At 42.7% G+C, this 13,900-nt stretch overlaps 1 protein-coding gene across 4 annotated transcripts in view; it reads right to left on the bottom strand.

The window, feature by feature from the left end:
• Nucleotides 1–13,900, bottom strand: part of DENND1A (DENN domain containing 1A) — a 973,091-nt gene that overhangs the window by 38,488 nt on the left and 920,703 nt on the right. For 3 of the 4 annotated variants that reach the window (XM_073590695.1, XM_073590694.1, XM_073590697.1), the window contains one exon: nt 3,804–3,892. In XM_073590695.1, the coding sequence (XP_073446796.1) occupies nt 3,804–3,892 (89 nt within the window). Of the gene's footprint in view, nt 1–3,799; nt 3,893–13,900 lie in introns of those variants that run through there. The other variant, XM_073590696.1, reaches the window with a different exon arrangement.

A 13,900-nucleotide genomic window follows, 5' to 3' on the forward strand; every position in this document is an offset into this window, starting at 1 on the left:
GCGGATCCGCACAAAAACGGATGCAACGGACGGCATTCCGTCAAGATCCGCCAATAATGAAAGTCAATGGGGAAATAACGGATCCGCAAAAAAAAATTGCGGATCCGTTTTTTTCAAAACCTGGCGGATTTTGACTGATTGTAAAAAACGGAAGTGCGAAAGAGGCCTAAGCTGGACGCGGACCGCGGGGGCATGCCTGAGTCTCGTTCGTTAACGGAATTAAGCTTGCAATCTGCGCAGCTTTTTTGTGGATGGCATGGTTGAGGTTGCCCGTGTTGAGTCCAATTAAGCCGCAGGCTCCACTCCTGGTGGTGCCCTTCTGGACATTCCGTTAAGGTTCAGCTTTGCAACCATACTTGTTATGAGTTCATTTTCCCCTTCACCATTGAGGTCTGATGAACTCCCTCTTCTGGTGAAGGAAGGTAGTGAGGCTGATTACCAAGCACCTGAGCTGGGAGAGGATGACTGGGCGACGGGGATCTCTGACTGGATATAAGGCAGCCGACGCCCTTCTGCCTCGCTGGTGATTTCTCTGTGGAATTCTAGGAGACCAGTTTGATTTCTGCTCCTCAAAAGCTACGTTTTCTGCTTTGCCTTTTTGCATTTGTGTTTTGGTTTTAGTTTGCCTTGCTTTTCTGGATCCTGCCATTCCCTGCTGGCTGAGCTGAATTCCTTTTTTGTCAGATTGCTCCGTCTTCAGAAAATACCTGAGTACTGACATAGTCTTTTTGAAGCCTAGCGTCTTCAGGGCCTTTTTCTCTGTCAGTCTGTTGGCTCTTATGTTGATAGGGTTTTTTGCGGATTGCAGACAGCAGCTTTCCTATCCTGTCCTATCTAGTTAGCTTGGGCCCCATCATTTGCTCAGTCTATCTTTCTATCTGTGTTAGTGTTTTTTCTTCTTGCTTTACCGTCATTATATGCTGGGGGCTGCCTATTGCTTTGGGGTCTGCTCTGGGGTAGTTTAGATTTCCCTTTCTGTGTTTAGGCTAGGCAGTTCTTCGGCTGTGATCGAGGGGTCTAGGGCATCGTAGGAACCCCCCACGGCTACTACTAGTTGTTGTTGATAGGTTCAGGGGTCTGCAATCCGATAGCTGCCAACTTCTCTGCTTTTCTGGACTTAGCTAGCATTTCTGTTTTTGCCTCCTACGGTGACTCATTCATAACAGAATCACCAGCCATGCCGCAGATCCTAGGGTACTCAATAGCAGGAAAGAATTGGAAAAAAAAAAAAAAAAAGTGTGTATGTTTTTTCCTCTATATCTCTGAGGCCGTAGGGGGAATTTTTTTTCTCTCAATGGAGATAAAGCAATTGTCTGATCGTGTGGAGCAGCTCGCTGTGCACGTGCGGGGAATTTCCGCCTACCTTGCTCATTCACATGCTGCTGAACCAAAGATCTCTACTCCTGATGTGTTTTTTGGGGATCGGTCTAAATTTTTGAATTTCAAAAATAATTGCAAATTATTTTTTGCCTTGAAGCCCAACTCGTCAGGGAGCTCCGCGCAGCAGGTTAAAATTGTCATCTCTTTGCTGCGTGGCGATCCCCAGGATTGGGCGTTTTCTTTGAAACCTGATGATCCTAGTCTGACTAATGTGAACGCATTTTTTCAAGCCTTGGGGTTGTTGTATGACGAACCTAATGCTATTGATCAGGCTGAAAAGACACTGTTGGCATTGAGCCAGGGTCGAGATTCTGCAGAATTGTACTGTCAAAAATTCCGAAAGTGGGCGGTCCTTACTGCCTGGAATGATAATGCCTTGGCAGCTCTCTTTCGGAAGGGTTTGTCAGAAGCCATAAAAGATACTATGGTGGGATTTCCTGTTCCCTCTGGTCTGGACGATTCTATGTCATTAGCCATTCAGGTTGATCGGCGTTTACGTGAACGCAGGACTGCACGAGAGGTGTTGCCACCTGTTGAACAAGTGTCTGAACCTATGCAATGTGATTGAGTTTTGTCCAGGGAGCAACGTCAGGAGTTCAGAAAGCGTAATAAGCTGTGTTTTCTTTGTGGAGATGCCTCGCATATTATTTCTGTCTGTCCTAAACGAGAGAAACGTTTTGCACACATGTTTTCTGTGGGTGGTGTTCAACCTAAGTTTCTTCTGGAAATTACTCTGATCTGCTCCCTGTCCACATTTTCCGCCAAGGCTTTTGTGGATTCGGGAGCAGCCCTGAACCTAATGGACTTGGATTTTGCTAAACGTTGTGGATTTCCTATGACACCTCTGCGGACGCCTATCCCTTTGAGGGGGATTGATGCTACTCCTTTGGCGAAAAATAAACCTCAGTTTTGGACCCAGGTGGTAATGCGGGTCGCCCCAGACCATCAAAGAAAATTGCAGATTTTTGGTGTTGCATAATTTGCATGATACCATTGTTCTGGGGTTTCCCTGGTTGCAAATTCATAATCCAGTTTTGGACTGGAAATCTGTGTCTGTGGTGAGTTGGGGTTGTCGGTGTGCCCTTAGTGAGGCTCCAGTTTTTTCCACCTCTCCTCAGTCGCATGATGTTCCTGACTATTTGGCGGACTTTTATGATGTATTTAGTGAGAATGAGTCTGCGTCTTTGCCTCCTCATAGGAGTTATGGAGTTATGACTGTGCAATTGAACTGAGCCCGGGGTGTAAATTTCCCAAGGGTCGGCTCTTCAATTTATCTGTACCCGAGCACGAGGCTATGCGATCCTATATTAAGGAGGCGTTGGAGAAGGGTCATATTAGACCATCCTTTTCACGATAATCGGTCGATTTCCTACGACCCGACTTTTGCTAAAGTCGGGTTTTGTGAAACCCGACTCGACCCGAAAAAAGGCAAAGTCGCTCATCTCTAATAGGAACACTTTTGTTTACAGCTCTTTGTCTTGGAGACCGACTATCGCTGCTACACAGCAGCAGTGGTCAGTTTCCTGGACAACAAGCTGTAAACAAAGTAAAAAAGTGATAATATCTTAAGAACGGTTGCAAATTTTCATAAGCAGTAAATTGCAAAAGTGATCGTTTTTCAAAGCAATATCTGATAATATCCATCTATGAAGATGGGAATAAGCTTCTGAAGGGTTTATCAAGAGCATTTCACTTCTGTATCGCAAGGCACTCAGACATGGCGTCGGTCAGGTATCAGGCAAATGCCCTATTCTAATGAATAGGAGAGGCACAAAACATCTGCTGGGCGAGCACAAGACCTTTCAAGTAGCGATCAAATGCCATGACAGCAGTCCCTTTTGCCATTCGTTATGAGAGTGAAAGATGCTGAATAACTCCTTAAGCAATGTGCTTGTGTACAATGGGGGGAATCTGTGCAAAATTTACAATTAGGAACCTATGAATACATTAAATTAGAAAGAACATATTCTTTAAAGGGGTGATCCAGTGCCGCTCAACGACATTACGACCCCACATGTGCCAAAATGTGTGCATGATCGACTGGTATCTAAGAAATGGGACATGTGCGCTATACTTGCCGATCGTTCACTGTCTTGGCAGATGTGCATGGTCATAACGTCTTCAGGGACCACTAACCTCTGAGGTGGAAGGAAGTGACAATGGATAACCCCTTTAATACCCTCTTTAAGATGTGGCTACGCCTAGACATTTTGTAGACAGGGTAATTTTGCATGTGTGGCTGAGGCATGGGAGCTGTATGTGGTTTACCACTCCTCGCCACTGGTTTAAACTTGCAGGTGCCTGTGGCTCAGTAATTCAGACCTTAAAGAGCTATTTGCAAGACATTTATAATCCAATTTCATTATATATTTCAGGTTAATAAATGAAAGAACACGTGGCCTGGTAATGCAGATGTCACTTACTGGTCCGGGCTTGAGATTGATGTCCTGCGGCCTTCCACAATAGCGTTACTCTTGGGACGGCGAGCAACATTGGGCCTCGGGGGACGGACCTGTGATGAAAACATGATATTTCAGGCATGTTTGAGATTAGCAGTTCTACCCCATATCCTTATCACGAATGACCAGGACGGGGTTCACCAAGGAACCACGCTTCTGCTCTTAGGTTTATTTTTTAGCCTTGAGAACAACTTGGTAAAATGATAAATATCACTGATCTGTAACAACAAGATATTATTTTACCATTATTAAGAATCAAATTACTGTAAACTTGAAGAGATACCGGTGTGAATCGATTCACAGGAGCCGGTTCATCGCCCGCATCGTCAATCCGTGGCAGTTGGACAAGAGCCCTGAAAACTGCCTCTTACTTTTTTGCATCCATGGCTCTTCTTTTGATTAGACGTCGTGGTGCAATGTCATCATTGTGGCGGGATGCACATGTGACGCCGCAACTCGCAGGACTCAGGCCATACGTGGTCACAGGATGTGAGCTCTAAGAAATGCCTCCTAATTCCAGGAATCTGTGGATCCTCTTTTCATTAGCCGGCCTGGTGCAACATCATCATTGTGACATGATGCACATATGCTTTTGTTTTGCAGAACCCAGTATATTGGCCATATCACTAATGTGAAAAACGAGCAATCAGCTCACCTGCCCAGGTGCACGGCAAAACACACCAGTAATAGTAACAGTCCAAACGATAGCCGGCACTCACATCGTCTTAAGAATTACTGTATCGTTTTAGTATTACAAAAGGCACAAAAAATGGTTAAACACAACGGCAAAAATATTAAAAAGGCAGAAAAGCAGTATCAGCTGCGCTCACAGGCAACATGTTTCAGACCTGCATAGTCATGCTTGACAAAGGACAGTATGGGTCTGAAACACGCTGCCTGGGAGCGAAGTGGATATATTGCGCTTCTGTTTTTTTAATTTTTGCTTTTTGTGCTGTTCCTCTCAACCATTTTTGTGCCTTTTATACTACTGGAACAATAATGCCTGTCACTGATTTTATATATGTACAGGTTGTTATGCCATTGGTGACAAGCTCGCATACCCCTTCTCTCTACTTGTATGAAAAGAGATAAATTGTCATGTATATTTCCACTTGCATGCTACAGATCACAGGTCCAAGCCAGAAAATAGGTGTTGTAGTTGTTCGGTGACAGTTTAGTAGTTGCAGGTCATAGGTGCAAGCAAACTGCTGCACACAGATGAGAGGAGAGATGGAGATCACAGCGCTGTGGAGAACATCTACAATGGGAAACAGAAATCTGAACAGTGTCCAAAAAAGAAAAGGAGCCAAAGCTAAGCCTGGCAAAACATTAGTAAAACAGTTCGGAAGAGTCAGTCTGGTAGATGTGCTGAAGATCAAACCAGATGAAAACCAGTGTTACTAATGACTGGGCGGTCATAATATTCTGCTCAGGAAATGATGAAGGCACAACTATTACTTAATACAGATGCAAGACTCCATAACTCCCTCTGTTGCCAGTTTACAGTCTGTGAACAGTGAGGGGTTTTACAGAATATTGGCCGTAAATCAACTCTCTCTTGCACTATATCACTAGATTGCTGCATTGCCCAACTCCATCGCTAATCCTAAGCCCGGCATCCTCACCACACAGATCACCTTGATAAACACGTGGATATATCGGCCCATATCTGTTTTCTTGGTACTGGATCTCAAATAAACCAAATCAGTTCAGCATTATCCAAGACTCCGGTCTATTTCAGTGCTGAAGGTTTTTTTTTTGGTTGATATGATTGAACTAGAGTCCCCTCGTCAACAGCAAGGGAATCTCCTGGTCTCCTAATAAACCCTCCTAAGCCATCTATATGGGCATGTAGGTCATAGGAAGTTGAATAGCGTGATACCTTGATATCTGTGATCTGATGTCTTATTCCAGAGAAATCCACATTTTCCTTAATATGTAAATGAGCCTTTAAGATCTATGGGCCGGACATAGATCCCCCTGCGAATCCGTCTATTTTAAATGACAGGCGTTGTTAACAGACTGTTAATCATTACATGTCTCCACTGGTAACTAACCCTATCAATGGGAGCTTCGGGGGCATTGTTGAAACACGCGTCGGGTGTTCGGTAGGTAAGCTTATGCTTGTCTTTATCATTATGCGCACTGTTTGCACTTATTATTTATTGTATGGGACTTTAACATTGTTGACGCCTGTTTTTTATTTTTTCCACCCTGTTTTAAATGGGTTAACTATGAATTTACACTTTGACTGCACATTTTGCTTTTTATGTCGCTCATAATTTCGAAACAATCCACTATTCAGTATCTACAGTACTTGTTTTGTGACAAATGTTAAGGGTTATGGATTCTGCTAAAGTGTCCTCTTGTATTGCTTTGACCCTTGGTGTCATTTTTCTCCAGTTGACTCCATTCTTGTCTGTGTTTGATATTTATTACCCTTTTCAATAAATTATTAACATTTCTTGATCACTTTTGATTCATTTAGTTCTTGCATGTCTTTTTTTTGGTCGTCTCAGATTACATCGCAAAAACCTGCTGACAGATTCCCTTTAATGCTATAACATTCTTTATTATTACTATTTACTTGAATGTCACCAATCATTTTTCAAAAAAGGGACACATTTACAGCGATAACAACACATAACCATGTATTGGATGCAGGAAAGCAATTATTGGCAGTGATACAAGTTACGACGACTGATGATACAAAAGATACAATGAATGTTGGAGTTTACGCTAAGGTCAAGACGCGGACTACAGTGAAAGGAGGAACATCTACAGTGTTAGCTAGGTGACATGGAAATGTGGAGGTTCCTAAGAGGTGACACACCATGGATTATATCTGGAAATGTAATAAAGTTCACCCAAATAATCCCATTTTGTGTCTTTTTCTCTATTTTTGAAAATGTTTGTAAAATTACAAGAACAAAAGCTTGTTTTCTGGAGTCTACCTTTTGGGAAAATAAGTTCAGTGAGAATGGTAGTGCTCCAACAGGAAGCACTGATCCAACAATTACAATGAGACATGTATTGTGCAGCTCATTACGAGTCAGGAAATGTCACTTCTACACTATCCACAGCAAACCAGGTAGGAGGGCAAGAAATCAACCCAACTGATCAATCATCCCCACTATGTGTGCTATCATCTCTGGGATTAAATTGGATCTGTCACAATACACGCTGCATATATTACATAGATTTCTCAGACCTGTTGAGGCTGGTGTACTAACTTTGAAAAAAATCCAATTAAAAGTGGCTGTGTAATCCTGATATGAAGATAAGCATTTTATAACTGGATCGTAAAATGCTCATTCTAATGTCCGGCAAGAAAACAGTAATAGCGGATTAAACAGTATTATGGTATGGTTAATAAAAGTAAATACACCAGTTTCATCCAGTCAAACTGATATATTTAAGAATGTATGAAGTTTGCATTGAGAAACCTGGTGACAGGTCTGCTATGGCTTGTTAACAAATAATAAAAGGGATACGTAACCCCACAAATCCACCCCCTGCTCCCGTTCCAAAAATGAACCATTCTTGTTTCGACATTCAGGTTTTTCGATACAGTTTTTAAAGCCCAAATATTCACCTTAATAAGACTCCCACTGATCACTGGTCTTCGTTTACTGTGATGTGGCATTGAAATCTCCAAAAATCCACATAGCGGCTTGGAAAAAAACATGAAAGATTTTTCACTACTGTAACTGCCTGCTTCATCATAAAGGGATTGGGGTGCTGATAAAATTGTTTTTGTCTTTTTTTTACTCTACACTCCTTTTATATACACAGCTCTGGCTAAAATTAAGAGACCACTGCACAGTTTTATAAAAATCAGCTTCTCTACATGTCTGACAGCCATTCCATTCCAGTGTCAATTGAATTCCAACCAGAGGACACCTCATTCTACTTAATGTGCTTCTGATTAGGTGATCACCTGAACCAAATCTTATTTAACAAAGGAAAGTATAAAACCCTGCTGTGGTGTTCACAATCCTCTTGCAATAGGACAAGCTGGATGGCAAAACAAGTGCTAGTAATATCCCAAAAGTAATAGGAATGAAGAAATAAATTTTAACCACGGCAAGAAGAGTTTGTAACAGGCTCCTAGAGACAGGGCTCAAGTCATGCAAAGCTAGAAAAAAGCCTTTCATCAATGAGAAGCAAAGGAGAGCCAGGCTGATGTTTGCCAAAGACCATAAGGATAGGACCATAGAGGACTGGAGTAAGGTAATCTTCTCTGATGAGTCTAATTTTCAGCTTTGCCAAACACTTGATCATCTAATGGTTAGACAGAGACCTGGAGAGGCGTACAAGTCACAGTGTCTTGGACCCATTGTGAAATTTGGTGGAGGATCGGTGATGATCTGGGGATGCTTCAGAAAAGCTGGAATTGGGCAGGTTAGTCTTTGCGAAGGACGTATGAATCAAGCTGCATACAAGGTTATCCTGAAAAAACAGGACGGTTTTTTCCAGCAGGACAATGCACCATGCCACACAGTTAGGTGAGTCAATGTGTGGATGAAGGACCACGACATCAAAACCCTGTCATGGGGCAGCCCGATCTCCAGACCTGAACCCCATTGAAAACCTCTGGAATGTAATGGAGGAAGATGGATAGTCACAAGCCATCAAACAAAGAAGATAATAATAAAGTAACTTGGCACTCAACTGAATAATCCTTTGCAAATTAGATTTATTTTATAATTTATTGCAGTCCTGGAAACGTTTCGGCCTATAATCGGCCTTCCTCAGTCCGACTGCTATCGCGAAATACTAATCTGGTACCCAAGTAAGAATTCCTATGGAGATCTACTTCAGAATGTCATGTTGATCTAAATGGTATCTCCTATTATTATAAGAGTAGATAAAGTGATTTAAATGCCTTGCAAAAGGGAATACATAGCCATACATAAGGAGATGTATAGATCTCCTTGGAGATATCATGGACGCTTGATCTGTTTAGAACTAGTGCTGTATAGTCCAGGAGGTAAATGGGTCCATATGAGGCTGGTTTAAATATGGAAGCGGCATACACTGGTGGGACGCGGTATTCGCCTCATATGGACCCATTTACCTTCTGGACTATACAGTTGAGTGCCAAGTTACTTTATTATTCACTTTGGTCTGGATAACCTACTTGCGCACCCTGCGGTAGTGCCACGCTATATTTGACATCAAACAAAGAAGAACTGCTTATATTTTTGTTCCAGGAGTGGCATAAAGTCACCCAAAAGCAGTGTGAAAGACTGGTGGAAAGCATGCCAAGACGCATGAAAGCTGTGATTTAAAAATCATGGTTATTCCACAAAATATTGATTTCTGAACTCTTCCTGAGGTAAAACATTAATATTGTTGTTTCTAAATGATTATGAACTTGTTTTCTTAGCATTATTTGAGGTCTGCTTTTTTTTGTTCTTTTCACCATTTCTATTTTCTGAAAATAAATACAAAATTTAGTGCTTGGAAATTCGGAGACATGTTGTCAGTAGTTTATAGAATAAAAGAGCAATTTACATTTTACTCAAAAATAAACCTATAAAGCGAAAAATCAGACAAACTGAAAATTTTGCAGTGGTCTCTTAATTTTTGTCAGAGCTGTATTTGGATTCTGAATTTTTCCATGCCCAATAAACAAATTTCCTCTTCAGCAAAGGAGGAGGCGGTAACAAAGATCTTACTCTGGGGGCATTTACTTTTTCTCCATTTATGACAGTACCCAATCATACAAAGGCACCAATCATATAGGGGGTAAAAGACCAAATGACCTCAGCGAATGTCAAAGCAAACATAATCTGGTGAGACTGATATGTCTTACTTGATCATACTGAGATCTCCTCACTCCCATCACTTAATGTCATTACAGCATAGGAAGAGGAGCGCTGCAGGATGGAGCACCAGAGAAGCATTGTCCAAGCACACAGCGCTGGCAGAGGAGACCTGCAGTTTAGAGCATCATGCAAGCCAACAGTTCCAGTAGAGGAGAGATGCAGCGTGGAGCATCGTGCAAACATACAGTTTCGGGAGAGGAGAGCTGCAGTATGGAATACCATAGCAGAGAAGAGTCAGGGAATACCATCAATCGCCGGATTCCTCAATACCTGTAGCAGATCTAGACAGTGGTTAGTAACAAACACTGCTTGCAAAATGCTCCTCATTGCAGCCCTCCTCTCCCAACACTGTATGCTTGCACGATGCTCCTCACAGCAGCGCTCATCTCCCGACACTATATACTCAGAAGATGCTCCTTGCTAGAGCTCTCCTCTCCCAGCATTGTAAGCATGCACAATGCTCCACACTGTAGCGCTCCTTTCCAAACACTGTATGTTCGCATGATGCTCCTTGCTGCAGCTCTCCTCTCCCGACACTGTGTGCTTGTACGATGCTCCTCACTGCAGCGCTCCTCTCCTGACACTGTATATGCTTGCAGGATGTTCTTTGCTGCAGCTCTCATCTCCCAACACTGTGGACACTTGCACAATGCTCCTCATTCATCTCTCCTCCTCTCTCAGTGCTGTAATGACGAGAATGAGAAGTTCTCAGTGGGGTCAAGTGAGACATTAGTCTCACCCAATGAAAAAGTGAAAAATGGGTTTTCTAAGCTTCTCAGGGGACATATACTTTGTCTTTTTTTTTTTTACCTACGACTGGGCTGCGTCATAGAAGGGAAAAATTAACCACCCTCAGAAAAGAATCCGTTGTCACCCCATGAAGAGCAAAATTGTCAAACTGGGTGCAGTAAGATTGAAAAACCCACATCTCCACCATGGAGTAGAGAAAAATAAAATGAAAAAAAAAAAAAACACAAAACACAAAAACATTGTAATTTGCACTTAAGCCCCTTTATAGGGTAAGCAGATGCAAATAAAAAAAACTAGTGCCTATAGATAAATGGGGAAAATGTTTAATAATGGCATATTACGCAGATTAGTTGGGATGCAATGACAATGGATAAATCTGTAGAATCACAATACTGTTTTAGAATGTTCTATAAGTACTCATGTACACGGAGAAGAACAGAGTGTGCGGTCGGTCAAACAAATGTTCGGTCGACAACTATCTAGGTTGTATAGGTCTATCTATAAAACTACAAAGTCCCAGCATGCTCAGGATACATAAATGCTACCTGTGCTCGTTCCTTATTTCCTGCAGTCTGGTGGTCTGTGTAATAGTTTTCTCCTGTTAGATCCATAAAATAACAAATCCAAAATATGTCTGAAGCTACAAATGTGGAGGGTCCCTTTAAGAAATCTGCAAACATCATGTGGTTTATTTAAAAAAAATAAAAATTATTGAGAACAATTAAACAAATTTGTAGTCAGCAATACTGAAATAGTTGAAGCGTTACATAGAAGAGGAGATGAGAAAATGATTAATTATTCGGCGTCATTAATGAAGAGAACAACCAATGGGGTATGTCCTGCACTAATTAAAGAAACAACTTTTTCTCCTGAAAAGCCTGCGCCATGCTTCCTGCATCTTATGATACCAGTGTTCTCCACTATTTTCCTAGTGTAGCCTAGACATGATGGATGATCTGCATGATTACATGGGATATACACAACGGTATCAGAGAGAGTTGGGTGCTTAGAAAATAAAATTAAAATATTTGCAGGAAAGGGGTTTCTTTTATGGTTATCAAAACTATTGTGGCTTTCTAAAACAGAGTTTTTAACTTCCTTTAAAGGGGATTTCCACTTGTGAAATAAAGCGCCAGTTGAGCATGACCCTAGTCCCTTCCCTGTCATTTTGACTGTCAGGGACAATCAGGCACAATGCTCAGCCACCATTACATTTTGGACCTCTCATTCTAGCTATCGGTGGAGGGTGGGTGGGACTCTTGTGCTGATCATCCAACTGTGACTTTTCTAGTGGATAGGTAAAAAGTTTAAATAACTGAAATACGCCATTAACTGAATAATTTCTGTGCTCAATCACAAACATATTGACAGGTTCGGCAGACAGTCTAATATGTATGGGGGATCCCAATAATTGGTCGGAGATAAGAAACTGGCATGTTTGATGTCTAGCAACGAGTCTCTCAGAAAAACCGCAAGAGAGCTTGGCAGAGAGACGTCCTGTCTAGAGTTGAGCGAAACGGGTCGGTCAAATTCAAAAGTCGGCGACTTTCGCTGAAGTCGGGTTTCATGAAACGAAACCCGACCATAGCGTGAGGTCGGCTACGAGGTCGGCGACCCGAGCGCCAAAGTCGCGTTTCAAATGATGCTTCCAGCGCCCTTTTTCAGCCAATGATGGAGGACGCACACTGTGGGCAACGCGATGACATAGGCATCGGTCACCACCATCTTTCAGAAGGGCATGCAAGTGATTGGCTGGCTTTGTGTGGCGTCACAGGGGCTATAAAAGGGCGTGCATGCCGACCGTCCTTTTACTTCTGCCGATCTTAGCATTAGGGAGAGCTGCTGCTGCTGATTCAGAATAAGGGAGAGCATTAGGCAGGGAAGAAGAACCAAAAAACTGCTTCTGCTGTTAGCGATTTCCACTTACAACACAAGACTTTGTGTGCAGTGACAGGGGAGGCTCTATTTTTGTGCATCAGCTCTGTTGGTTATTAGGCTGCCTTATAAGGCTCCCTGATAGCTGCATTGCTGTTTGCACACTGCTTTTTTAAAAGCAAAAATACTTTTCTTCCTCTTTTCTGCACAGTTACCAAGCGTTCATTTTTCCACCCTTTTGGGTGCAGCAGTCCTGCTTATTAGGCTGCCTGCTGCCATACTTGGACTGAGAGCATCATTGTCAGCCTCCTAAAATCTCTAGTGAGATCCAAATTCTCACCAATACTATATACACCCTCCACTTTGTCATACACCATCCAATTTCAGCCTGTTACATTGCGGTGTAATCTCTCCTGGGCCTGAGATAATAGTTCAGCCTCCTAAAATCTCTAGTGAGATTCAAATTCTCACCAATACTATATACACCCTCCACCTTCTCATACACCATCCAATTTCAGCCTGTTACATTGAGGTGTAATCTCTACTGGGCCTGGGACAATAGATCAGCGTCCTCAAATCTCTAGTGAGATTCAAATTCTCACCAATACTATATACACCCTCCACCTTGTCATACACCATCCAATTTCAGCCTGTTACATTGAGGTGTAATCTCTACTGGGCCTGAGACAATAGTTCAGCGTCCTCCAATCTACAGTGAGATTTAAATTCTCACCAATACTATATACACCCTCCACCTTGTCATACACCATCCAATTTCAGCCTGTTACATTGACGTGTAATATCTACTGGGCCTGAGACAATAGTTCAGCGTCCTCAAATCTCTAGTGAGACTCAAATTCTCACCAATACTATATACACCTTCTACCTTGTTTTACAGTACCATATAGCTGGTGGTATTTTGGGTACATTTTCACAAAAATGAGGAAGTATGGTGGAAGAGGCTGTGGAAGTGGGCGGGGGATGCCAGCTGGTCCTGATGTTGGTGGTGCATCTGTTGGTAGTGACAAAAGCACAATAGCACCTAAGGCAGGAGGTGTTGAGCCTGCGTCATCGTCTGGCTCCACAAGGCCTCGAAGGCTCCCTTTTCTGGGAGTAGGTAAACCGCTTTTAAAGCCCGAGCTTCAGGAACAAGTTTTGGCTTACATTGCTGACACAGCCTCCAGCTCTCTCACCTCCTCTTCTGAAGTTTCAAAAAATAAAAGCACTGAGTCGTCAGTGGAGGCTCCTGGTCAGGAACAACACCTTTCCTTGTGTCCTTCACCCCTACCAAAAGTGAAGGATGCGGCAGGCCACACTTCACATTAGTCCATGTAGCTCCTTCTATCCTACCATGCCTGGGTTATCAAGTCAAATCGTGAATTCCCCAGTCCAAGATGAATCTGACATGGAGTGTGGGTGGCCAGCCAGGGCAGTGAGGTTAATCGGTACCGGGCCGGTGAGGGATGTGTCACGTTGGTGGTGATGACCCGTTCCGTGGCCCTGGGCGTCCATGCAAAGGGGTGAATAACGTTTATAGGTGAATGATACGTGACGCCACCTGTGGTTTCTGATCAGATTGACCCACGCTGCAGTGTCACTTCT

The sequence above is a fragment of the Dendrobates tinctorius genome, unplaced genomic scaffold (assembly GCF_039654945.1).
Source record: "Dendrobates tinctorius isolate UK_male_01 unplaced genomic scaffold, ASM3965494v1 ptg000120l, whole genome shotgun sequence".
Lineage (NCBI taxonomy): Eukaryota > Metazoa > Chordata > Amphibia > Anura > Dendrobatidae > Dendrobates > Dendrobates tinctorius.